This window comes from Echinops telfairi, unplaced genomic scaffold (assembly GCF_000313985.2).
Source record: "Echinops telfairi isolate 266 unplaced genomic scaffold, ASM31398v2 ScPeMD7_23;HRSCAF=83, whole genome shotgun sequence".
In the NCBI taxonomy this organism is placed as follows: Eukaryota; Metazoa; Chordata; class Mammalia; order Afrosoricida; family Tenrecidae; genus Echinops; species Echinops telfairi.
In genome coordinates, this window is record NW_022103920.1 from 70693843 (window position 1) to 70718751 (window position 24909).

Here is a 24909-nt window from a genome sequence, read left to right on the forward strand (position 1 = left end):
AACTTTCCAGTGCCTTCCAACCTGAAGGCCTCGTCTTCAGCACTGCATCACACAATGCTCCACAGCTCTTCATAAGGTTTTATTGGACTTCTGCTTTTTCCTTAAGGAAATCACCAGACCCTTCTTAGCTGGTCTTAAGTTGCAAGCTTTGCTGAAACCCTGGGGCCACCATGGTGAGCCTCCTGGTATTTTAAAGACTGGTGGCACAGCTTCCAACATCAGAGTAATATGCTGGTCACACCAGTAAGGCAAACTGACAGAACAGTGGGGAGAGTAAAAGTAGTCATCATGAGTCATATCTTGGACAAAAAGGTACAGCCATCATCAACCCCTAGTAGATACTGTCTCTGGAAAACTGATAGTTATATCAGGTACCAATTTAGGAGTTTTCCACTATAATCTAATCACAGTAATAGATAATTGCATCAAGATTTGGTATCAGTCATTGTTTGAAGGATATTGTGACTGATCTATTTATTGATCATCAGTGGTGGGATCTGGGCAGAGGCCAATCAGTAGGCTCTGTACCTAGCGAGCTTGTGAACACAATTTGGGATTTCTTGGGGTTGCAATGCTCCTAACCAATCAGACTGTGTTTCTTGGAGCCAGCAAATAGTAAGTAATACATTGACTCCTTCATAGCCAAGGGGAATTCTAATATGTATACCTCCATATGAACAGTTCACTTGATCAAATGCCTGTAATTACGAGGTTCATAATTAAGATAGATGAGAAATTAATGAAGCAGCAATTTATCCTGCCTTGATTTTTAGTTAAAATGTAACAAAATCCTACTTCATTGCCATCTAGATTTATATTTAGTGATTAAATGTTAGTAAAGCATGCTTTAATTGTTCACTACATGTGAGCTAAAGCATTTCAGCTTCTATCATTACAATTCTTAAGGGTGGTTTTACTTTTATACAAAATTTACTGTTTATACAATATTCCTTTGGCTTAGACTGTTAGTGTCTAAGCTGTGTCATTTCTGTGCTAAATGGCATGTCCTCAAGTTCTCTAGGCCGGTGCTAATTCAGGTGGGCTACTCTTATTTGCTTTGAGACTGAACGTGTGTTGGTTTTTGTCATGGCAATTCTAATATTACAGAACCAAACAGTTCCATTGGGTTTTCTTGGCTGTGATCTTAATGAAAGCAGATCACTAGGCCTAATCTACTGTGGGGCCATTGGATGGGTTCAAACCAGTGACCGTTAGGTTGTCAAACTAAAACTGTATCACAGGGGTCCCTTGTTTGAGAGCAGGATTGCTTTCTTAGAAATCTCCTGAGTCTTCATAGCCTCTCTGGGGCAGAGCACATACTTTCCTCCCAGTGAATACACACATAAATTGATCTCATAATATTGCCATGCTCACTGAGGGAAGCTGCATAGTTGGAGATTTTTGAGTTTGAAATATTAGATTTCCCAGTGTAGAACAAATTAAAATGAATAATAGAGTCTGTTCTAATACGAGTAAATTAATATTCATTCAATGAATCAGCGTGTACTGTTTTGCCCCTTTGGAGTTTAAATTATCCAAATATTTATTTTCATCTTTCTATTTGTTTGGGTTACAGAGAGACGGCCTCAGGGTTTCCACATAATCAAATTCTTGTGAAAATAAATGAATAGTAAAATCATGGGAAATTTTTCTTTTTCGAGTGCATATGATATCATCTGAATGGCTACATTTTAAAATACGTCTTCTTTGTAACATATACTTTAATATTCAGTATACTTTTAATATATACTTATATGCAAGATACACATCTTACACATGCAAAACAAACCCTTCACAAAATAAATCAGCAAATATATTTGGAAAATAACCCATCGGGATGTAGTATTATATTTGGGAGGGGGAATTTAAAATATATTTTTCCTTCATTTGCTGATCTTTTGATAGTAAGTTAATTTTTAAATCCATAAGTGATTAGAAATAAAAAAAACTTAATGTATGTATATATGGTTAAATATCATTTTTCAGGAATAGTGTGTGTGGAATGGATTTATCAGTCATTTAGAATGTCATAACATTTTTCACTTAGTTTTAATTTGGGAAGTTTTTCACATTCTACTACAAATTGAGTGAGGGTTGACCTTGGTAGCTTAGTTTCACATTAATTAAGGGATTAAATCGGAGCCAAGTGGTGCACCATTTAGAGCACCTGCTAGCTGAAAGGTCAGTGGTTCAAGCTCATCAGGTGCTCCAAGGGAGAAAGAGATGGCAGCCAGGATCAGGCCATTCTACTCTGTTCTACAGGGTCAGCACACTGGCAGTAGGTTTAGTTTAATTTAGTCATTAAATCTTGCACATGTTCTGTTTGGCTAATTTTTCCTAACAAGGAAAAAAAATGTTATCTGAAATTATCGTTGTTGTGAAGAGTTTAAGCACAATCTATACGTAAATATGTTTATGTCTTTATGGATTTCTTATCAAAGCTGTCCGTGCAGCCTACCGAAACATGAACAAAAGATCAGTTTACTGTTTGATGTAACTTTTAAAAGAGCTATTTTTAGTCATTAACCTAAATTTATATAACAGCTATTTTGATAGTCAACTTTGCAGCAATTTGGCTACTTAAATAAACTTCTTCCCCCCAACACAATTATTGGGTTATATATTGAAATAGGATTTACAGACCGTGTTGTTGTTGTTGTTTTTCATTGAACTCTTAAACTATTGTATGGAACCATGGCCAATCTAGTATTAAAGAACAACACAAGAACATAAATTATTTTTTAAAAATAATTAAAAGGATAACTCTATAAAAAGTAAACATTTCATTTTAAATGTTAATAGTTTTCCATTATAATACCCAGTATGAGAGAGCTTCAAAAATTCAAGGAAAACTGGAACGAAAACACAACAAAATTTTTACATGAATATTTTGAACCCCATTACCTTACAGAAAGGAGCCCCGGTGGCACAGTAGTTAGTTGTTGGGTTGCAAACTGCAAGGTCGGCTGTTCAAAACCACCATCCACTATGTGTGATAAAGGGAGTAGGAGGTTTTCTACTCCCTTAAAGAGTAACAGTCTAAGAAGCTCACCGGGACAGTGCTGCCCAGTCCTTTAGGGGACTAGGAGTTGGGGTCCACTTTATGGCTGTAAGTTTGCTGTGTGGTTTTGTCCCTTCTAAATTTTTCAGAGTTGTTCCGTACATGAAACCTAGGGTTGATGAATCCACAGACAGCCCGTAGGAAAAGGGTTCCTGGGCTTTTAGTGGAGGAGGCTTGGGGAAAGGGGGTGGGGAAAGGGGGTGGGGAAAGGGGGTGGGGAAAGGGAAGCTGATAATCAAGGAGTCAAGAAGGAAGAGAATGTTTGAAGCTGATTGTGGAGTATAAGTGTACAATTCTGCTTGCTGTGACCGAACTATGGAATTACACAATATCTATAGTAGCTCCCAATAAAATGGTCTTGAAAAAAAAATGTTCTTTTCATTTTCCCTAAAAAAATCCTGAAGAATTTGGAAATGACTTTTTTCATGGAATTTATTAAGTGTATTCTAAGAAACTATAGCTGTTATCATTAAATAGTATAACAGCTTATGGTTTAAAAAATTATGTCACATGTAGCACCTTAATCTTTGTTCTTGTAAATTAAATTCACATGGTAAATTTCTATAGGGACAAATAGGGGGGGGATTTGTCTATCAAAAACAAACAAAAACAAATTAGAAAGTACCGTAGTCCTCTTTTCGGCAACGTGAGTTCCGAAACATCAGAAGAATCTGTATGCTGCACATGCTCTCAGCTCTTCTGACTTAAAAAGTCATTGATTTTTTTAATCAGGTGACTTCAGCTGTACTATGTTTACAATTTCTGAGAACTTAAAATTACTTTCAGAAGCCACGTCCAACAGAATAAATCATCAGGGAAGTGTTTGCTACTTTCCAAAGAATTTGATAAGAATATCTGTCTGTTTTGGAATAATTAAGCTCGACCTTTTTCCAATAGAAAGATCAATTTACATTTTAAAAGCCTTATGTCATGCTAGCACTGTGGTTTAAATATTCCTTAATTTCATCTTTAGTTTTCTTTATTTTAAAGAACTGCATTTAAATGAACTGCTTTAAATAAAACTGTGCTTTGGTAATATGAGCCATTTCACATCCATTGAAGCTCGTAACAATTGAAATCATTTAAGACTAGTTTCAGATTTCAGGAAAGAAAGCATTTCTGAATTTGCCTGTGATCACATGCCATGTGGAGACAACGGCCTCATCTACTCATCAGTCAGAGCCTCAAGGACGGAGGGTCTCCGTCAGACACGCAAAGTTCCTGCACTGCGAAGTCACGCAAATGATGCAGACACTTCTCTCCCAGATTTCTTCCTGAAATAGTTGTTGTGGGGATTATGGAAAAATAAGGTATTTAAAGGTCTAGCACACTGAAGGATTAGGATTTATCAGGTGCTCTGCACCAGTGTTGGCAAGAACACAATAGAAAGTGAAAGTGAAATCAGCAAGTTAGGCAGCACTCAATTGCCTTGACCAAAAATTTAATAATTAAAGTAATTAAGACAATTGAAGTCACTCTAAAATTAGGTGACCTCAGTAAATTTCAAATGTACCTCTTTTTCAAAGTGATCAGGACAGTTCAGTGTTTTCAGTTTCTGTGCTTTTATTATTTTAATTTTGAGCATATTTAATTGCTATAAACACATGAAATTCAAAGCATGTTTTCTCAAATCTTAAGTATAATGTTAATGCAAGATGAATAACTTCCTCATAGACATAGCATGCTTTTAGAATTCTAACCAATACAAATAATGAATTTTATAGGCAATCAACTAAACAAAAATCCTACCTTACATATGAATTTCTAAGTCGGTTATTTTAAGTGCTTATATGTACACTCTAAAATCAAATTTCTAAAAAGGAAGCCAGCTCTCTAGTCAGTCTTTTTGAGATTATGTATTTCTGTAACTTAAAAAAAAAATCTTTCTAAGTTAGTTTCCTATGTAACAACAAAAATCAAACCCTGACTGTTGAGTACTGAGGACAGAGCCACAATGGGAAGAACTGCTCCCGATACTTGAACTTCCTGCGATCGTTATCACAACGGTTTGGTATTTATAGTACTCTTCTTCAGATTCTCCTACCAGTATTCGTACCTGATTTTTGTTTTATTACAAGTCTATTTTTTTCCTCACACCAAACTAAAAGTAGAAAATAATTTACTCATTTTTATTCTTAAATTTTCATTTTTCTCTATAATGTTCCATGTAACTAACACTCAAATATACTACTTTGATGTCTTCTCATTATAAGCTTTATGTGTTTCATGATATATGAAGTGGCTTCTTTTTAAAAAACTTATATAGCCAAATATTATAAGTAACATTATTTCTCTCCTTGTCATTATAGTAAGGGTAAATAAACCCATAGTGTATTTTCCTTTGAATAAGATATATTCTACATAATGTTATCTAATAAATAGTGATCACCTTTTAGAAGGTTATGGTCACATAGTAATTACTCATACTAGCATCAACGGAAGTTTATTATAAACCTAGTTCCATTTTGCACAGAATTAGAGTTGCCATCACTCTTCTATAGTCATCCATCTATTCTATCATTACAGACTTTGCTTTGGGTAGGGGTGGGAGGATAAATAAAAGCTTAATGTGAATACCAGACGCTTTAGTGGAATAGAGAAGTTTTAATACAATATGCTTGTAGTATCATTTATGTGAAGATGGGAATGAATACCTGAAGAATAAGAAAAAAAGCATTTCAGTGATCCCTAATCTTAGGTTCTTCAATAATTTTTTTATCTCTATAGGTAAGTCATTTAATAATTTTGATACATGTCTTCAACTGTGTAGTAGCCTGGCTAATGTCAAGCGCGTGCGCACATACACACACGCTGGGATGACCGTGTCCTAATTCCCAGGACCTATGAATGATTTCCGTACAGGGAAAATAGCATTTGTAGCTATGGTTCATGGTCTTGAAGTGCAGAGATATCTTGGAATGTCTAAATGGACCTGAACGTGTCCATATAAGAAAAAGGTAAGAGGAGATATGTCTTCTTAAGAGATGTGACCACTCAGCATCTATTGCAGGGATGCAGCCCGAAGCCCAGGTGTGCTGGCCATCACTAGAAGAGGCGAGAATCCGATTCTCCCTTGGAGACTCCAGAAGAAATCAAAGCTGCTGACACAACAATTTTGAGCTTTTTAAAAACTCTTAAACCTCTTTTGGACTTCAGACCTCCAGAACTATATGAGGATATATGGAAGTTGTTGTAAGCAACTAAACGAGTGTTACATTGTTATAGCCACAATAGGAAAATAATAAAACCTGTTAAAAGGCTTAATTAAATGACTTCTAACATTTTTCTATTATTGGAGAAAGCTATTCTGCACTCTCAGTTTCTTGGTTCTATCTTTCTATCTTTCTTAGCTTAAGTAGAATCATTTACCACTAGCTATTTAGGATGTAACTTTTGTTGTTGTTATTAGTTTGTTGATAGAATGTTATTGATCACCAAGAGGTAGCAACCAATAGTAGAAATCATTTCTTTTATCAAGTTGAAGGAAAACATCATTGGTTTTCATATTTGATTAGCTAATTCAATTAGAAATTCAAAACACTGAGATTTTGCAGAAATCAGCTGCCAGATTTATTAATCTAACCAAAAATAAAAGCACAACAAAAGAAAAAGTAGAATAAAAACAGAATCTGAAAAACAAAACAAAAAACCTTAGAAACATTTCCCAAGAATTTATAATGTATTGGAAAAAAGACTTAATATTGATCAATTACTACTTAGTTCAGTTTATCACTACATTAATCAGCAAAATATAAATTTAAAATATTATATTATTAATACCAGATCTTTTGACTCTTTTAACTCCTGGCCCAATTGATTCCCACTGGCAGACTAGAATTAAAATATTTTTTTTAAGAGGGGAAAAAGAGAAAAAGATCCACAATATAGACCTTTCATAGACCTTATTTTAATGACCCACTTAAACTTTGTTCCTTCAACTTATCCAATTATCTCATTCTTTTTCTACCATTAGCTAGTTATTTTAGTCTGCTCTTAAGTGCTGCAATGGCCACATGAGCACAGTTAAAACAACAACAACAACAACAACACAAAGGTTCTGGTTCTTAAGGCAGAGTTACAGCCCATCATGAGCCTGATGACATGGGATATATATAAGAACAGCCACAGAGAACACGTGTGTTAAATATATGTGTTGAAATTATAATATGTTTTTGAGAAGCTTGAATTTGAATAGAGTTGGGTCTGGAGGTGTTCCCAATAAATATCCTAGTAGATATTTCGGCTGGAGAGGTGGAATACAGGAAGCTGAGGGATCATCTTTAAACAATTTTTCTATGCTTGTTTACATGAAATGCTCCCATCGATTGGATTTGATTTTGTGGTTAGATTTTTCTTTTTTTTAACATTTTGTTATAGAATCTGGGGGCAGGGAAAGTTTTCCTCTGGGATACCCACGGATTGAAGAAAACTTATGTTTCTATCTTGAGTCTTTCAGCAGGCCATTGCTCAACATCTTTTGCTTAATGTCTTTTTCAAAGTGAATGAAACCACATGACCTATTTTCAGCATTTTCTCCAAAAGCAAAGCAAAACAAAACAAAAAAGGTTTGCAACTTTAAATCTTTAAATCTTCTTTCAAACAATTCAATCACATTTACATGAGTGTCTAAAACAAGATGATAGGTACTCCCAGTGCCGGCACTATGTCACACAGCTACTACATCAGATTCGTCGACAGTTTGCAAATACTTTCCATTTCACCAAAAGTTACAGAAGTTTCCAGTTCCCTTTAGCAAGCGGAAGCTTCCTTAATCTTCTTTTTACCAGTGCACATAAAAGCCGCTTAGAGCATAGCATGGCGTAAGCTATTTTTTAAGCAATAAATGGTTTTAGTCATCTATTTTGTCCTGAAATGCTATCTGTAGTTAATTGCATTGCTTATAAATGGTCATAGTAAATTCAGCATGAAAGAGAATATTACAGAAAAGACAGCAGCAGAAGCATTAGCATTATCTAATATTTATATATGTTATCAACATAACACAGCGGTAAAAGGTCTAAATGCATATCAATGGGTACCATGGCTAAAAATTACTATAGTACCTATTTAGTGTATTGGATATTTTTCTTAAGGAGTGCTCGCTGCATCTAGAACAGCTTATATGTGATTTAGTAAAGTTAAATCTTACTGATTAAATAATATATTTATGTATTGAAGGAAGTGAAGAATCCTTTTTTCCCCTCTGTTTTTGCTTTACTGTAATCTGAGATTTAATATTTAACTGAGATCCCAAAGGACAATGACACGTGATTTTTAACTGAAATGGGCTCCGGAATATTGAAAAGAGAGTATGATTTACGCCTAAATGACAAGGTGGCACCAGCTACAGGTAATGCTACTGGCCTGTGACTCAGTTAGGAGCCAGAGTCCAAAATTGTGCCCTTCATTTGTAGTCAAGGTGATTGCCAAACTCCAGAGGAAACCTTCTTTCTGGTTTTCCTCTTTGAGTCATATATAAAGCAGAACAAACAAAGGCAAATGCAATCTCTAAACACCTTTTCACAAGAGGTGCAAAACCAGTTATTTTAACAAAGTGAACTGCCATTTAGAGTAGAGGTTTCTCTTGTACACTGGCAGAGACTCAGAAATCATGGGGGGGGGGGGGGGGCTGCCCAAGGCATATCATTTCTGAGTGGGTATTTCCACAATGTGATTAACTGTACCATAGATACCCAGAGAAAATGAATGTTATCTTATGCTGTTATGAAATCAAACAGACATGATAGAGCTTCGTTATACTTAAAACCTGTAAGACCCCATCCAGAGCCAAAGTAAAAAGTCATCCCTCCCCCGCCCCACCCCCATTAACCCATTATCTTCCTGTTACAGAGAATAAATGTTTAGATTACTCCCACCCACCCACAAATAAAGTGCGCAGTCCATGGCAGACCATAGAATAATGCAACAGGAAAAGGCCCCTCCCCCCTTTCGTAGTATTTAAAAATAAAATACAAACAACAAAAAATTAAAACAAAACTCGACGAGAATCCGGCGATTCTCTGCATCTTGAAAGAGGACAGGTGCGAGGCAGCCCTGCTTGCGAGTCTCTGGTGCTAATAGACATAGCCTTCACTGTAGGGGTGAGGATTGCAGCAGCCGCCGTCAGGCATGTAGGCCAGGCTCTCGTCAAAATGCGACAGAGGGACAGTGTCCTCCTCGTTGATGTGACGCTCCATGTCTGTCTTCAGCAGAGGGCGCTGATTATCGGGAAAGGCCATGGAGAAAAGAGCTTCCGGGTCACACACAAATTTGTAGACATATCTCTCTCCAGCCACCTGATGACAAGGAAGAAAAAATCCATCCCAAGATGGTGAAAGACAGAGAAAGAAAAAACAGAAATGTCATTTAATACACCAGAGGATGCACAGGGTAAGGAAGAAGAAAGGCAATACATTGTTAACATATATTATATATATATGAATGTATATTCTCAAAAATGAAACATCATTCTCATGATGCCAAGTGAACTGCGGCTCAATAGACAGGAATGCCAAGAATACAAAGAAGCCTTCTTTCATGTGCACCTGAGGCAATAAACAGCCGTTCAGATCCAGCAACAAGCGCAGCCCTTGGTTTTAGTATAAAAAAGGCAAACTGCATACATTGTTACTTCTTATTAAAAATCAATAGTTTAATGCAGGCAGCTCACTCTTAGTGGTTAAAAAACTCTGTGTGTGTGTGTGTGTGTGTGTGTGTGTGTGTGTCTTTAAGGTTGTAGTGTCTCTCTCCTGATACCACATTCTGAAATTACGGGGGAAATTCCCAGCTGCAACCCTAAAAGGAACATGTGGCTTATTCCTAACATGGCGAGACCAGTGAGCCACAGGGTGAATTGATAGGTGCTTTTGTTTTGTTTTGTGCTGTATATCATATCCAACCCTCCAAAAAGATACATAACCTTATTTAAATGAAAGATGAATCAAAAGAACAACATAATCCAGCGTGCATCTCTTTTTAAAGTGAAGGCAAGATGCATTAGACAGAAGTTAAGGATGTGTATAAAGTGTCAAATTGAAGTAAGAGGTGTAAAAAAATGGAAGGAATTTAAAATCGATGGTGCATCGTGTGGAAATGAGGTAAAGAAATGTGACAACTGTCTGAAGTAAAGGAGAAGTGGCACAATATATTGGGAATGAGATAACCCAAATTTGAAAATTCTGAAGAGTAATGATTCTCTAAAGAATCTAAACAACAGAGCATGACAAACAGGCCCATATAGTGCTGACAGGCTCTCCAAGAGCCAGGAGGGTGAGGGGGTTTGGACATGGGATAGGGGGGAGGTGGATGGATAAATACAACTGTTTGTGTTACTTTGCCAGTAACTTTTTATGTATGCAGAAATATGGTAATTGAAGAACAACAAAAATGACTCAGCACCTCTGTGCCCCTGTGTAGCATGAACAGCCACTGTAGTTGATTTGTGATGCGGGGGGAGGGGGGGGTTAGTGGCACAGCATCTCAGTTATCAACTATCCATATATATTTGGGGGGAAAAAACACACCAAAGATTACTGCTATTCTGGAGACTCAGGTGTACATGTTTTGGGCCCTTGATTTAATTAGGAGGAACCATTTTAGAGAAACCAAGTAATTTAAATATTCCTAGGTTTGCAAACCATTAACAATAAGTAATTTGTGTCAACTTGGATGTGCTTCTTAAACTGACCTTCAACTCCTTTATTTGCAAATTGTTAGGGCTATTTTAAAGTTTGGGAGGAAATTTCTTGTACTCAGTGTAAGGCAAACAGGAACATGAGAATCATTTATTTACTTTAGTTTTTAAGCTCTTATAGGCGAAGTAATCATAAAAGTAAAATTAAGCAATATCAGAAACAAAGCTGAAATAACAAATTCTAATTGTGCTATTTTTATCTCCTTTATTCAAAGCAGTTAGAAAATAAATAAATATGCTACTAAACTCATTTGGCCAGTGCCGATTGGTTATAATTAGAAATGCTGTGATAAACGAACAATTTTTCACCTTAGGGTTTTAAAATGTGTAATATACAATCAAGATGATAAAAATCTGATAAGGTCTCTGCCTTGATTCACTGTTACTTCTATTTTTTCCAAAAATAAAACTATAGGGCTCCCCAAACCAAAGTGCAATTGAGTCTATGCCAACTCAGAGCAAGCCTCTGTGGGATTCCAAGACTGCAATTATTTACTGGAGTAGAAAGCCCCTCTTTCCCCTCAGAGCTGCTGGTGGTTTTGAACTGCCAATCTTGCTGATCATAGCTCAAGACATACCCACTACACAACCAGGGCTCCCAATGTAGGGCTATTACTATAAGAATATGTTGACTGCTACTGGGGTGACAACAAGAGTTGACAATCAACCAAAGGGAATGATGTCTGTATTTCATTAATAATACAAGTAAAATATGGGAAAGACTATCCAATAAGGATACTGAAATCATAATGGTAAGAAAACAAAGATCAGGAGTTTTGTATGGGAGATAAATCAGAATTTTAAAAGATGGATTTTGAGTCGTAGCTTGCAAGACTGGATATTTAAATTATTTCCAATTTAAAACATTTTAGAATGTAGGGATAGTAGGGGAAAACTAAAAATTATGGAAGAAGCCGTAAGAAATAATGATCTATAATCATACTATTCAGAAATATCCATTACTAAAATATTGGTACACACACCGTTTTTAGGCATTTAAATATTTTGAAGCATAATTACATATACATATACTCTACAAGGCATAAGAAGCATTACTTTTCAGTTCACTACTCTCATAATTATTTAATTAATTACCAGGGTTTTGTTGTTGTTGTTTTGTTTTCATTTGACACCGTTCGACCTGCTTGCCTTATTTTTCCTTTTTATTCTTTCAGTTTTGTCGATACCACATACGCACACACAAATAGTTTTAATTAATGCATAAATGTGATCACATATGAACGTAGTTCTAAAGTATTGTTACAAAGTCAGAGAAAACTTCATTAAACAAACAGGTAAAAATGCACAGCTGTTGTTTCCCAACGTATCCTCGATCTCGATCTCTGCACTTCCGGCAGGTCAACGCGGCAGTTCCAGAACCCTTGAAGCACTGAGACCAAGCTCCTGCTAAGGACGTCTCTGGGGAACCCAAAAGAAGCCTACAAGGGTAAGATCGGAGCTGTCGGTGGGGTAAGGTTTTCCAACGAGATTGCTGCCTCTGGAAAACGAGCAGGAGCACTGTGGGGATGGGAACCGATGCCCTGACACCATTCTCCGGGCATTTCCCCCACTGAGCTAGTCGCAATCGTTGTTCTTCCTCATGAGTTCCAGGGATTATTTTGTGTCCTTCAAAAACCCTGTCAAGACCACCTCTTTGGAATCCCTGGAAACAGTAAGGTGAACCTTCTGAACTGACTTCTCGGTCTTGAATTCAACTAGCCCAGCAGATCATTAGAAGTCACGATTTTGATTGAAAATGCTTTTGAAGGCAGCCTAATGAAAATCAGGCGATTATTTTATTGAGAGAATCTGCGTGCAGTCAGTCACAGATTGCAGACATATGTTCACACATGCTTGTTCGGAGTAACCCTGTGCATGTACGCTGAACTAGAACCTGACTAGAATTTGTTTTACTTAGTCTCTGATATGGTTCCCCTTGAAGGGAAGGGCAGTGCAGAAAACAGGGCATTCCAGAGAGACAGCACTGCGAGTGCAGCAGTGAGAGTGACAGGTGAATCAAGGTCAACAGAGTGTGCAAGAGGAGCAGATACGGCTGCAAAAAAGGCTAAGGGACCTTGACCGTTGGCCTAGTGACACTCCGAAAGGGGCAATCAGACACAGTTGTTTACCTTCTTATGTCAGCTCATGAGGAACTCTAGGGGCACAGTGACAAAAGCCCAGGTAACCAAAAGATCAGAGGTTCAAATCCTCCAGCAGCTCCATGAGAGAAAAATGTAGAATCTGCTTTGACAAAGATGACTGACTGCCTGGCAAACCCTATGAGGCCGTCCTACTCTGTCCTGTAAGGTCACTATGGGTTGGCATAGACTGATGGCAGTGGGCTTGGTTTGGGCTTATCTTAGCTGATAAATAGTCAAAAGGTGTCCATGGACAGTGAGATTCTCATATGAAAATGTTACAGCAGTAAAATTCTATGATATTTAGCAGCATGTTGTCTTATTAGTGTGTGAAAATAAGAGGAAAATAGAAACATGGAAAAGGTGATACTGGTACTAAGAAGAATAAGCTCAACTGCATTCAAACCCTTTTAAAACCTAGTAGGATAACTTGGATACAACCTGTCAACTAACCAATCTAAAAGGTTAGGTGTATTTAGATGTTACATAATACTTTTTCTCTCAGTAAATGGACCTCTAACTTGCATCTCAACAATTCAAACATCACACTTTCTACTTTCATAAACCATTTAAAAAATACCTTATATATGAAGCCAGATAAATTGTGTTTTCTAAATAATAAAATGAGGAGATTACAGCATTTTAAAATAGGGAACTTGAATGACACACAGCCAAATATACGTTGGTTTACTTGACAAGTAGGAAAATTTAGAAGGGTGAGCAAGTGAGAAGCCAGCAACGGAGCCTAAACAAGGTGGCGCTGTCACTACTGTGCACCACTGTCCCCGCACAGTCACGGAGCCACGATTCTGACAGCCCAGGTGATACTCCCCTGAATTAAGAAGATATTGGTTATAAATGAGGGGAATGAGATGTGTTTGAAAGAATATGACTACACATGGTTGTGGAGGGATGAAAGAAAGAGGAATTAAAAATGACTTTAGGATTAAAAAAATAGGAAGAGTGAAAAAAAACCCAAAAACTCCACTGCCATTGAGTGATGCTCTTAGAGTCAAACACCTCTGTGAGTTTCGGAGAATGTGACTCACTGCGGGAGTAGAAAGCCCCGTCTGTCTCCAGACAGGAGGAAGAGGTGGTAGGAACATAAACTTTCTGAAGATGAGATTCAGGACAAAGGAAGCAATTGAGACTCTAACCATTGAAAGTTCTAACTTCAAAGTGGGGATGCTCTGTGGTCTAGAAAATCAAGGGTACTGTTCCCCTTTGTTCTATCACACTTCTCTTAGCAACTGGTTTAAGTTTCTGCAACATTTTAAAAATGTTAAACTGGAACACATAACTATATTCATATCTACTAAAACCAAAAAGGACGCACAGTAAAGCCACTATGCTCATGGTGATAAATTAAAACATTGGCTCCCACGGAAAGAAATTAGATTTTAATACACAAATGAAGCTGCATGATGCAATAACATACATATATTTTTAAGACACTGAAAGCAAAAAGTAAATAAATAAACAAACAACTTAAATAGAGAAGATTATTTGCTTTGTTAGACTCTCCAAATTTGTTTACAGTTATACAATTGTGGAGAATGCAATAGAACTCTAATCTATACAAGATACATAGTTGCAATTTTAATTCTAAAACATCCTTTTATCATATGCAGAAAAGTATGTACTTCAGAATTCTATTGTTTTGTATGCAACACTATTACACATTTGTCTACCATGTCCATGCATTTATAAATAAAAAGGTTTGTAATCCCAAAACCAATAGGTAAGCATATGCTAAAATGAGGAAAAACCTTGCTTCAGCAATGTAATGCTATGTGGCTTCTAAAGTATGACATGCAGATTAATGTGCAACATTTCAATGAATTTTAATGCTGTATTAGCTGCTCACCTTTTGCATGATTCCTTTCTCATAATAATAGCGGAGTGAACGGCTAAGTTTATCATAGTTCATTGCTGGCCTATTTTTCTGAATGCCCCAACGCCGAGCCACCTGGTAGCAAAACAGAGTTACATCGTAATGTTAGCTGTTAGCTTGCCAAGATATTTCATATATTTATTTAATTCACTGCTTCTACACTGTCCCAAACACACCCAAATGAAAGGCATAAGAAGCACAAACTAGCATGATCTCAAATCCCCGTGTCCTGGTTTGCTTTTTAAATAAGACGTGTAGTGATCACTCTGAAAAATCAATAGAATTCTTTATCACTATTGTTCTGGACACAAAATTAAATGGAAATTTGGGGCTTGGGTTTACCGGGGGAATGAGCAACCTAGGATTCACCAGAATGAGGCAAGCTCCCCATTCTGATTGAGATACAGTATCTGTTTTATGTTTTCCTTCCTAGTGTTCCAGATGAAAACTATAGGTCAAGCGGAGCTTCGAGGTCCTGTGCGTAAAGCTGTTTTACTGAGGTCAGCGTAAAGAGGAAGAGATCTTGCTCAACACTGTACACAAGAGTGAACAAGTGGCACATTGTGCGGAGCAGAGGAAACCGTGTACAAATTAATAAACTGAACTGCAAATAATTTTTATTGCCTGAAGCAGCACCAGAATAGAATAGTAGCCAATACTAAAGTGGGGAATGAGGCATTCATTTAACGAACGGTAATTAGATGCTAAAAATAAGAAGGAAGTGGAAAAGGTCACCATGTAGCTGAGTCTACAAACAAAACTCTCTATGCACTGTATTGTTTGAGAGAGCTAAGAGCTTCTCTGGAGTGGCTTTGGAGCAGCAGCTTATCTGGAAAAGAGAGTTCTTCAACAACGCTTTAAGAAGGCCTCCCTGGTTTCAAACATTCATTCCTCAAATATACAATAAAAAGGCTTCGATGTTTTATTGTACTCCCCCAGCCCCCCGCCACCATCAGCTAGCTGAAGTAATATACAGAAGAGTGGAGCCTGCTTGTGCGACCCCCGTGAAAGTCACGTTCTTATTAATTTTCACTTTTTATTAGTCTGAGCAGAAACTGCAGCTGCCAGGCAAACTTAAGCAACCTCAAGAGAGCTAATAGGGTTAGTGTCTACAGAGTTAGTGTCTACAGTCACTAATCTAATAGGGTTAGTGTCTACAGTCACTTCCATGAGATTCCAAGTTAGGTCACAAACCCCAAACAGTGTCTTTCAGAACACACACACACACACACACACACACTCTCTCTCTCTCTCTCTCTCTCTACTATTTTTAGTAATAATCTACTTCCAAGTCCTTTTTAAAAATACTGCTCCTTAATAGTTCATCTTTCACTAATTTGTATAATACAATACAATTTATGGATACCCATCAGTATTCTTTCTAAGAGTTCTGAGACTTGATATAGCAGGTGTGGGATTTTTATATTCAAGCAGGCAGCCAAAGTGATGGGCACAGCCTAATTTTCAAAAGATAAACCACGTTTTAATGTAAATGTTCTGAGCAATAGTGAAATGGGGGTGGTGACAGGACGAAATGGGAGGGGGGTGACAGGAAAAAATGAAAGCAATACATTTTAAGCAAAATGTCTCTAAATAGTCTCACAATAGACACCAGTGAATCTTTAATAGACATAGCAGCTGAACAGCATGTGCACCTGGAGGGTCTGTGAAAATAAATTATTAACATCTTCTTCAATTAAACAACACTTTCTGAAACTTATTCATTTATTAAATGCTTCCATTCTAGAAACTCGCCAGGATGCCTCTAGAAAATATAGTACTTGCATGAAATGTTAAGGTAACATTATGACAGTCCTGGGGAAGGAGAGATGGTCTTTTCATTAATATGATTAACAGATAGTTTGACTTAAATTATGCCTATTAATTTTCAGCTCTGTAGATATTAATAAACATTTTAAATTATTAAAATTATTCTTATAGTTGTTCCAGTAATTTAAATAAATTTGGAGAAAAGGAAAACTTCTTCCATAGCATATGTACAGGATGTAGCCAAAGCCTGCGTTATGTGTGGTCAAAGCCCACATGTAGGATTCAAGCCCCAGGCTAGGTAGATCACCAATCAACGAAGAGAGTCCATTTGTCCTCACATCCTCCCTGCCAATCACTGCTCTATCCCATACCATTAAAAGCCAAGACACAATTCTCAACAAGGAGCAGAAAGATGGTAACATTGCCAATGACTTCCTAATAATACTCCTTCAAATAAAAACAAGCTATTAGCAAGAAGATGGAAAGATAATGCTACTGTGTCATTCATCTCTATTAGCAAATGAACAGGAGGAACATGTAATAGGTCAAGGATCATTCAACTTATCTTTAAACATTACTACTGAACATGCGAGAGTGAACCGTGAACCAGAAGCCCCTATTTAAGACCTCTTGGAAGACTTCTTGGAAACTCTTGTGGCTCACCACGCTTGACTGTCATGAAAGGCTTTTAGACTGACTCTGGTAGAAGTATTATTCGGCTGAGAAGAGTTCTCTGAAGCACTCTCCCAGTTTGGAATGTCACAGTATTGCCTCCTTATCTCAAATGTCCTCCAAAAAAGAAGAGAGGTTAAAGATTATGGTTTCATGGAATTATCCCAAGACATGGGAAGAATTATCCCAAGACATGGGAAAAGGAAACCACTTAGTAGTTGTAACGGAAGGATGACTCCAGAGGGATCCTTCATGAACTGTGGTGCCAAAGAACATCTAAAGAGTGCTTATGTACTCTAGCAAAGAGGGAGATTGCAGACAACATGGGCTGGAGAAATTTCACAGAACCTGTCCAAGATAGAAATTTAAATAAAATAGCACAACGTCTGAGGGAAGCTACTGCAGCAGGGAGCAAAGCAGCAATCAGAAATAGGATGTTTCCATTTGAATAGAGGTTTACGGAGGCATTTAGTGTTTACTGAATAATCCCAATTGAGTTAGTGACTATTTGGATATGGTCTACTGACTCTGAATTACCTGGTCCTTTTTTATGTTACGAGTTTGCTATTGAATAGCTGTCTAAATGCCAATTTGTTGTATAGAACAGGTGTAACTATTTTTTCCTACATTTACAAATCACAGAAGTTCAGGAATAGAAGATGGTTAATACTCATTTGGTCAAGTTTCTTATTCTACACAGTCCCACTTTATCATCATCAAAGTAAACAGTTGCTACAGAGATTACTAATTGTTTCTCTTCCGATCAGATCAAAAGTTATTGAAATAATTTATTAATTCCCCTATTGAAACATATTTTCCTTAAAACAGGCAATATTAACTATTGAGCAGATAGGAATCCCTGTTGGTCATATTCCACCTCACGGTGAACTAATTCTTGTTGAGATTATTAACATCTTTCTTTAAGTGAAGAGCACATCCCATCCCATTCAAAGGCTTTCAAATTACTTTAATGTTAAGTGTTTCTAGTCTCATTTGTTAATGCTTCATTTTCTAAAAATTATTTCACTTACATCATTTAAGCATATCTACATGAAACTAATTTCCATTGACAGTCAAATTAAGCTTCCAACACACTACAAAATTCAAATACCCAAACATTTAGCCTGCACTAGGCAATGGGTCCCTTCAAGTTCTACTAGTGAACATGGGTGCTTGCGTATTTCATGAAGGGCAAAACAAAAGTGATGCTGCAAAGCTATTGATACATGCGGTGGTGTAATTGTTCTCCACCTCTTATTTCATATTTATTGTAATGCATACTCAAAAACACAGCCAGCGGGTCAATTTTGGTTCCTGGTGACCTCACTTGACAGAGTAACGTTCTGCAGATTTGCCTGCAGGTTTCGGAGACTGTAATATTTTTGGTGGTGGTGGGGGGATTCATGGTATTGAGGTAAGTTAAAAATAAATAAAGGAATGACAGTTTTGAAATATAATTCATATTGTCATATAATTCAATATTTTGAACATACTAAAACAGCTGTGCAGTTGTGACAGTACAACGTGACAGCAGCAAAGTCTTCACTCCTCCTGTGGGGCAGCGCATGGTTTCAAACTCCTGACCTTGCAGATAGAAGCCCAACATTTTAATCCCCATTATCTTTTAATCAGATTATTTCTCAAATATTTCTAAAGGATTCGGCCTTATTTTAGGACACCAAATTAAAGCCTGCTATGTGATAGATATAGTTGAATCCATATTTAATAATATAGAAAACTAAGATATATGACCCAATAGCCGAGCCATAGATGTACAGTTTATATGTGACTATTCACTTTGGCTCAAAAATAGCTGGAGAGGTTACTGAAAGTTTTTTACCTTATGAGGTGGTTCAGTTTCTACAGCCAACTTTGTTGATCATAGGCATATTAGCTAAATGTTTCCCATTGCTGTCCAGGCTGATGTATCGTGGAACTCTACTGCCATCAAGTCAATTCTGACTGACAGGGGATCACAGGACAAGTGCTCCACCAGCCAGCCTTTCCTCGCCCAAGGGAAGGCTGGCAAGTAGCCGGGCAATACTCACCACACTGTGCTACCAAGTGAAATGATAGCATAGAAAATATCTTTAATAAGGTATAACTGTTTTATATGACTGTGACTTCCCATAGCAGTCCAAAATGCTACATATGAGTTATGTTATAGTCCTAATAATAACCTTAACTCTGAAGCTAGAAATTAAGGGGAAAAATTCTTCAGGAACCATTTTGTGTGAGTTCCATTTGTGCGTATTATCACCATTTATCCAGAGTCCTCTCCTGTAGATCCTGTCTCATGTACCATGGCAACACTGTAACTTCATATCTATTTCCCAGTAGGTGTTTTGACATGGTTAGTTCAAGTCAAGCCCAGCTGACTTAAAACAGATGTCACTAACAGTCAAAGGGATGCAGTGTTTCTATCAGTCGCCTATCCTCTTAGAGACACTTAAAGACGGAGAGTTTTCCACTGAAACTCTTGCACATCATTGATATTCACAAGTGTTCCTCCTCCACTGCCTTTTGCACATGACTTTGGTTCCTAAATCCTCCTCTCTAACCTTCTTGATAAGATCAGATTGTCCTGTGCAAATAATGGTGGTTATTTCACAAGAACAATTCCTCCATCCCCCAAACTGGCTTAACATTAGCCGACTCTCGACTTTCCCTCCATTGGCCAAGCCCTATACGCATCCAGCCCTCCGTCCCCCTATTAGATGGTTGGAGTCTTCTCAAGGGAAGATCAACATTCTTGAATAAAGGCTTTTGCTCATAATACCTTGCCAGATTTTTTTTTTCTCCCCACAGCAAATTTGTAAAATAGTGTTCCGCTGGAACAAGCATGCAACACTTAATCATTTGAGACTGTACAGATAAACATGTTTCAGTTTGTTTTTGCTTGTTAACTTTTTAACTTCGGTGAATTTCCTTGAAGTTTATAAAGGAAGAGATACCTAGTGTTGCCATACTAATCAAAGACAGCAGTTCCTTTATTTTGTGACATATCTAATTTTCTTACTTAAATGTCGTTAAACCAACCTCTTCGGGCTCAATCAGTTTAAATTCCATTCCTCGACCAGTCCAGGCAATGAAGTGGGAATTGGAAGGGTCATCCAGCAGGGCGACCAAAAACTGCCACAGCTGCAGGGAGCCCCGCCGCTGGTATGTGGGCCCTTCTCGGTACATTCCCGGCTCTTGTTTGATATCCCCTAAATTAAAAAAAGTTAACGTTTCCATTATCATCAGTATTGTGTCACTCACCCAAAGTTTATATTCACTCAATCCATACCATGATTAACTCATGATCACTTTACTGACTTCACTGGTTTCTACATAATACACCATTAGCATGAAATGAGGATTCAGAAGCATTAATTGTTTGCATGAAAGCAGCAATCTGTACAAACTTACAGAAAACTGTATCTAACACAACCAGGTCAGGGTAAACAACTACTCAAAATAACGCAGGGGTGGCATGTATTTGCAAATTTTTGATTAACTTTTTCCCCCACTGATTTCTTTTCAAAGCATGGTATCTAATAGTTTTAAAAATGTCATGCTTTGTGCCATTTCTCATCATGTCGAGCTACATTGCAGAGGCGGTGGTCAATTTAAAGCTCTGGGAATTTTATTTATACAATTAGATTACGCAAACTAAAATCTGTAAACAGTTCAATGACCTGCACATTACACACTATTCAAAATTTTAATGCAAATATCTCAAGGCAAATTTAATAGCATCTAAAACGGAGTTAAATATTCTGACTTTATGTAAATTAAGAAAATCTCTCAGGTAATGGTATGGGCACAGTTCTAGTCTCACATACACGGGGTCACTGTGAGGGAGGATTTGTTTTATGGCAAAAGAAAACAATCCACTGTGTTTGGGGAGATTATTTTCATAACAATGCTACAGGTTTCTCAGCTGGCAGAAAACGAGCTTTCTCTTTCAGTTTTATCTTTCTCTTGCATTGTTGTCCTTTAATTTAACTTGCAGTTATTTTTTTTCATAAAAAGTCCAATGTTAAAACCTATATTTTCCAAGGGGGAAAACATTTTCACTACAATTAACTTATTACCCATATAGAGTGTATAGACCTTTTAAATAGACTATATCAATAAAAGTATTAATGCTGCAACACTCTGGTTTAAATCTGATCAATTATCTTAGTTTCACCAAAACATATTCAGATCACTTACTTCTATCTCAAGCCAAACATCTCAAAGATTTATGGAACTAGTTGAGGGTTGGCTGTGGAGAGAGGGCCTTACAAGTATATCATTGTTGATGAATGAACTTCTCTATTTAAGAAACAATTCAGACACAATATTTTCAAGACAATCTGTTTAAACTAAGTGTAAATTATAAAACAGACAAAAAACACATGCTTTTCAAGACTGGTTTAATCAGTTGATAGACATGTATCTCCTAAAATATTACAGAAAGAAATAACTCTTTAAAAACGTATTTATAAAATCACCCAATCAATAGCTGCTAAAAATCATTATGTTGGTTTTGGTCTCATGATTTTAATGTTTTATTTAACACAGTCTCCTTCTGAGATTCAAAAATTTTTTTAATGGAAATAACTTGGAAATTATGCAAATAGGGTAAAATACTATCATATTGTATAGTTTCCAGATTGGTTCTGTCGATGAATATGAATAATCATACTGTCCATGTATAATGAAAAGCTAACTCGTTTGTCATTTTTCTTGTTCTCCTTCATTATAAAGTACAAGACTTATAAAATACTATCTTCCAAAAGATGTTTTCTTAGTATAAAATCGAAGCATATCTAAAGCAAAAGGAATAAATATCCCCTAAAAAAAAAAAAACCCAAACAAAACACTCCACTACCATTGAGTCAACTCCTGAGAACCCTGTCTGGCAGGTAGGGTCACTTCAAAGGGTTTCTGAGCCTGTGACTCTCAGGGGAGAGAAAGCCTCATCTTTCACCGTGGAGCAGCCAGACCTCCTTTAAGACAGATTCCCCAAACATGGGGCCACGCCGCCCTGTTAGACTTCATCTCGATCCTGTCTATCATTTTGAGATTTTCTTCTTTACATACTCTAATTTTTAAATTTAACATATAAATTGACTCAATGGCAAAGCATATAAGAATAAAAAAGACACTGGTGAAGGTCATGTCAAAAGGTAGAGGTGTTTTTGGGTTTTTTCATATTGCATTTCGATAATTGTAATGATCTGCTAATGGTACTAAATAGCACCATTCTCACTTCTAAAACTCAAAGCCTGAAACTTTCCAACCCTTGTAACATAAGCCTACAATAAATGACCCTTTGGGGTTTTTAACCTTCGACCTTGAATACAGTTAGCCTTTTAAAGGGAGGCGAAGGAAGCAGATCTCCCCAAGACGTCACCATCTCTTCTGAGAAAGATAAGAATAGCAAAAAAGGTTGGGAATGTGGAGCAGTCGTCAAGAAACTAATTAGGGATTAAAAAGCAATCCATGCAAGTACTTTGCTGCTTAAATAATGGCAATTAAAACTTCTGAGCGCTCCCAAGTCATTACAGCCATGATCCCCAAGTTTGTGCAATCAGCTAATCAGAGGGCCCCTGCTCGTTTCCTGTTGAACAATCAAAACAGGAAATACAGAGACCACGCTGAAGGACCACTAAATCAATGAACTCTTCACTTTTGACCCCAGCCTCCTCATAGATGCCAACTTCTGCCACCTTTGTCAAGGAGAGAAGGTTCCATCTAACTCATACCTCGTCCTAACATCTGGGAGCTTTTCCTTGTAACAGTGAGTGATATTAAAAGGCCAGGCTTTCCAAACTCCCTTTTAAGCAATTACAAAGTAATGCCACATTAGCAATATACATCTTCCCAGGGAGGGAGGGAAAAAAGCGGGACAACCTAACACTCACTAAACTAACTGGGCAGCTATGTTGTTCTTGGGCGCCGGAATGCATCTTCTCGTGAATGATAAACGCACGGAGGCAGCATTCGTCCTCAGGACATCCAGAGTAGCCTGCTTTCTGCTCTGCTTGGTTAATTACAGGATCAGTTTTCAATAAATCTCAAGAAACAGGCTGCCTGTGCTCGTCAGGGCCATGGAAAGCCTGCTCTTGTTCCACAGAATGCTCAGCAAGGAGGCCTTTCTTTGGAGACCACCTATCTCCCAGAATGGATCTCATACAGGGACAAAGGGGGTTGGGGGGCGGGGGGTGGCATTAAATGGAGTTGGAGAAAGAGAGGTTCTAGAAGGTGATGGTTAGCTAGAAACGAGGTGCATTAAGTGCTGTGTGTAGAAATCTCTAAGTCGGAATGCCAGCCGTCTTCAGGACAAGCCCCAACCATCCTTTCACAAACATCAAAACCCGAAGCACACTGCAGAGCCTACCGTCAAATTTCTCTGGGACAACGCAGGTATCATCATAAAATTGCCTGGGGCCCTTTTCAAACATACAACCTGTGAGGGGAAAAAAATCGATCACATTTATTTATGATCAAAATGAAGCTCACAAACAGTTTAAAATGGAACGATTAGCACAGGAATTGTGGTAGTGATGGCTGCCACTTCTTTGCTGGGTGACCCTGGAAATACTAGTTAACCTCTGTGTGCCTCTATTGCCTCATCCGTAGCATGGAGACGATAATAGTATCTACCTGATAGATTTGGTGTGAGGAGACACGCAAGCATAAATGGTGCCCAGCACAAGCACAGAAAATGATATGTAAGATTAATAACACCATCATTATTGCCCTAACCACAGAACTCGTGTAAGCAATGGGAAACCTAAGGTTCAAAATGTATCCTCTCCTTTACCAACTTCTTCCTAAATTCTTTCTCAAAGAGAAGACAGGGAAAGAAATGAGATTTATGTGATCTGGAACAGATTTGTCATAAACTCTTTATTTCCTTGTAGAAATATTGACTTAGGCAATTCTAACATTTTCTAATATTTTCATCTCGAATAACCAAAATAGTGAGAGCCAAAAAAAGGATAAAATAAAAGAACAACTTTCCTTTTTCACAGTAACATAATAGGTCCACAAAAATCTCAAAGCTGAAAGTTTTCCACAATAATTTTCTCCTCCCCATTTTCTTGATTTTGGACCTGATTCTAAATGCGATTATCTTTAATCAACAGGAAGCAATTTCATATAGTTTAGCCAGTGTTTCATTCCTTCGATGTATGGATTTCTATGATGAGTTATAGACTTATCAACTACAGCAACAAACGATCATTGCGATGCATTTGCGCAAGACTTCTAGATCTCGATTATTTGGATTTATAATCTCACCCTCTAGAGGGGGTAGGAGAAGATTGCCACGTATTCCTTCCTGGGAGCAGATGGTAGGTTACAACATGCACCTTTTGGGTAGCAGCACCAAGTGCTCACACACTGGAGCACCAGTAGCGCCCTCCCCTTCATTCTACCACCCTTCAGATGCAGGGATTCACTTAGAGTGATATGCACCCCTGATAATCAACGCCGGACCGAACCTCATAGAAAGCATCTAAGTCAATCTTAGTGAAAAGACATAGTGTTTAGGTCAAGAACCATGCACATATTTCCAGAAATACTTTCATGGGGATTATACCCAGATGAAAGCAGCCTTATCCGTTCCCTAACAGGTTTCAAATTCCATCAGTGAAAAGCTTTCCCTCCATGGTTACCATTTACACATCCACAATAAAAAATA

The 24909-nt window shown here is 37.5% G+C and overlaps 1 protein-coding gene across 6 annotated transcripts in view; it reads right to left on the reverse strand.

Annotated features, from left to right (window-relative positions):
* Positions 1–4604: 4604 nt before the first annotated feature.
* The window catches only part of ETV1 (ETS variant transcription factor 1), a 104980-nt gene continuing 84675 nt past the window's right edge, over positions 4605–24909 (reverse strand). For all 6 annotated transcript variants that reach the window (XM_045288694.1, XM_045288692.1, XM_045288693.1 and 3 more), the window contains 4 exons: positions 23602–23670; positions 20268–20437; positions 14760–14861; positions 4605–9357 (listed from right to left, as the gene is read on the reverse strand). In XM_045288694.1, the coding sequence (XP_045144629.1) occupies positions 9136–9357; positions 14760–14861; positions 20268–20437; positions 23602–23670 (563 nt within the window). In that variant the 3' untranslated portion in view covers positions 4605–9135. The remainder of the gene's footprint in view (positions 9358–14759; positions 14862–20267; positions 20438–23601; positions 23671–24909) is intronic.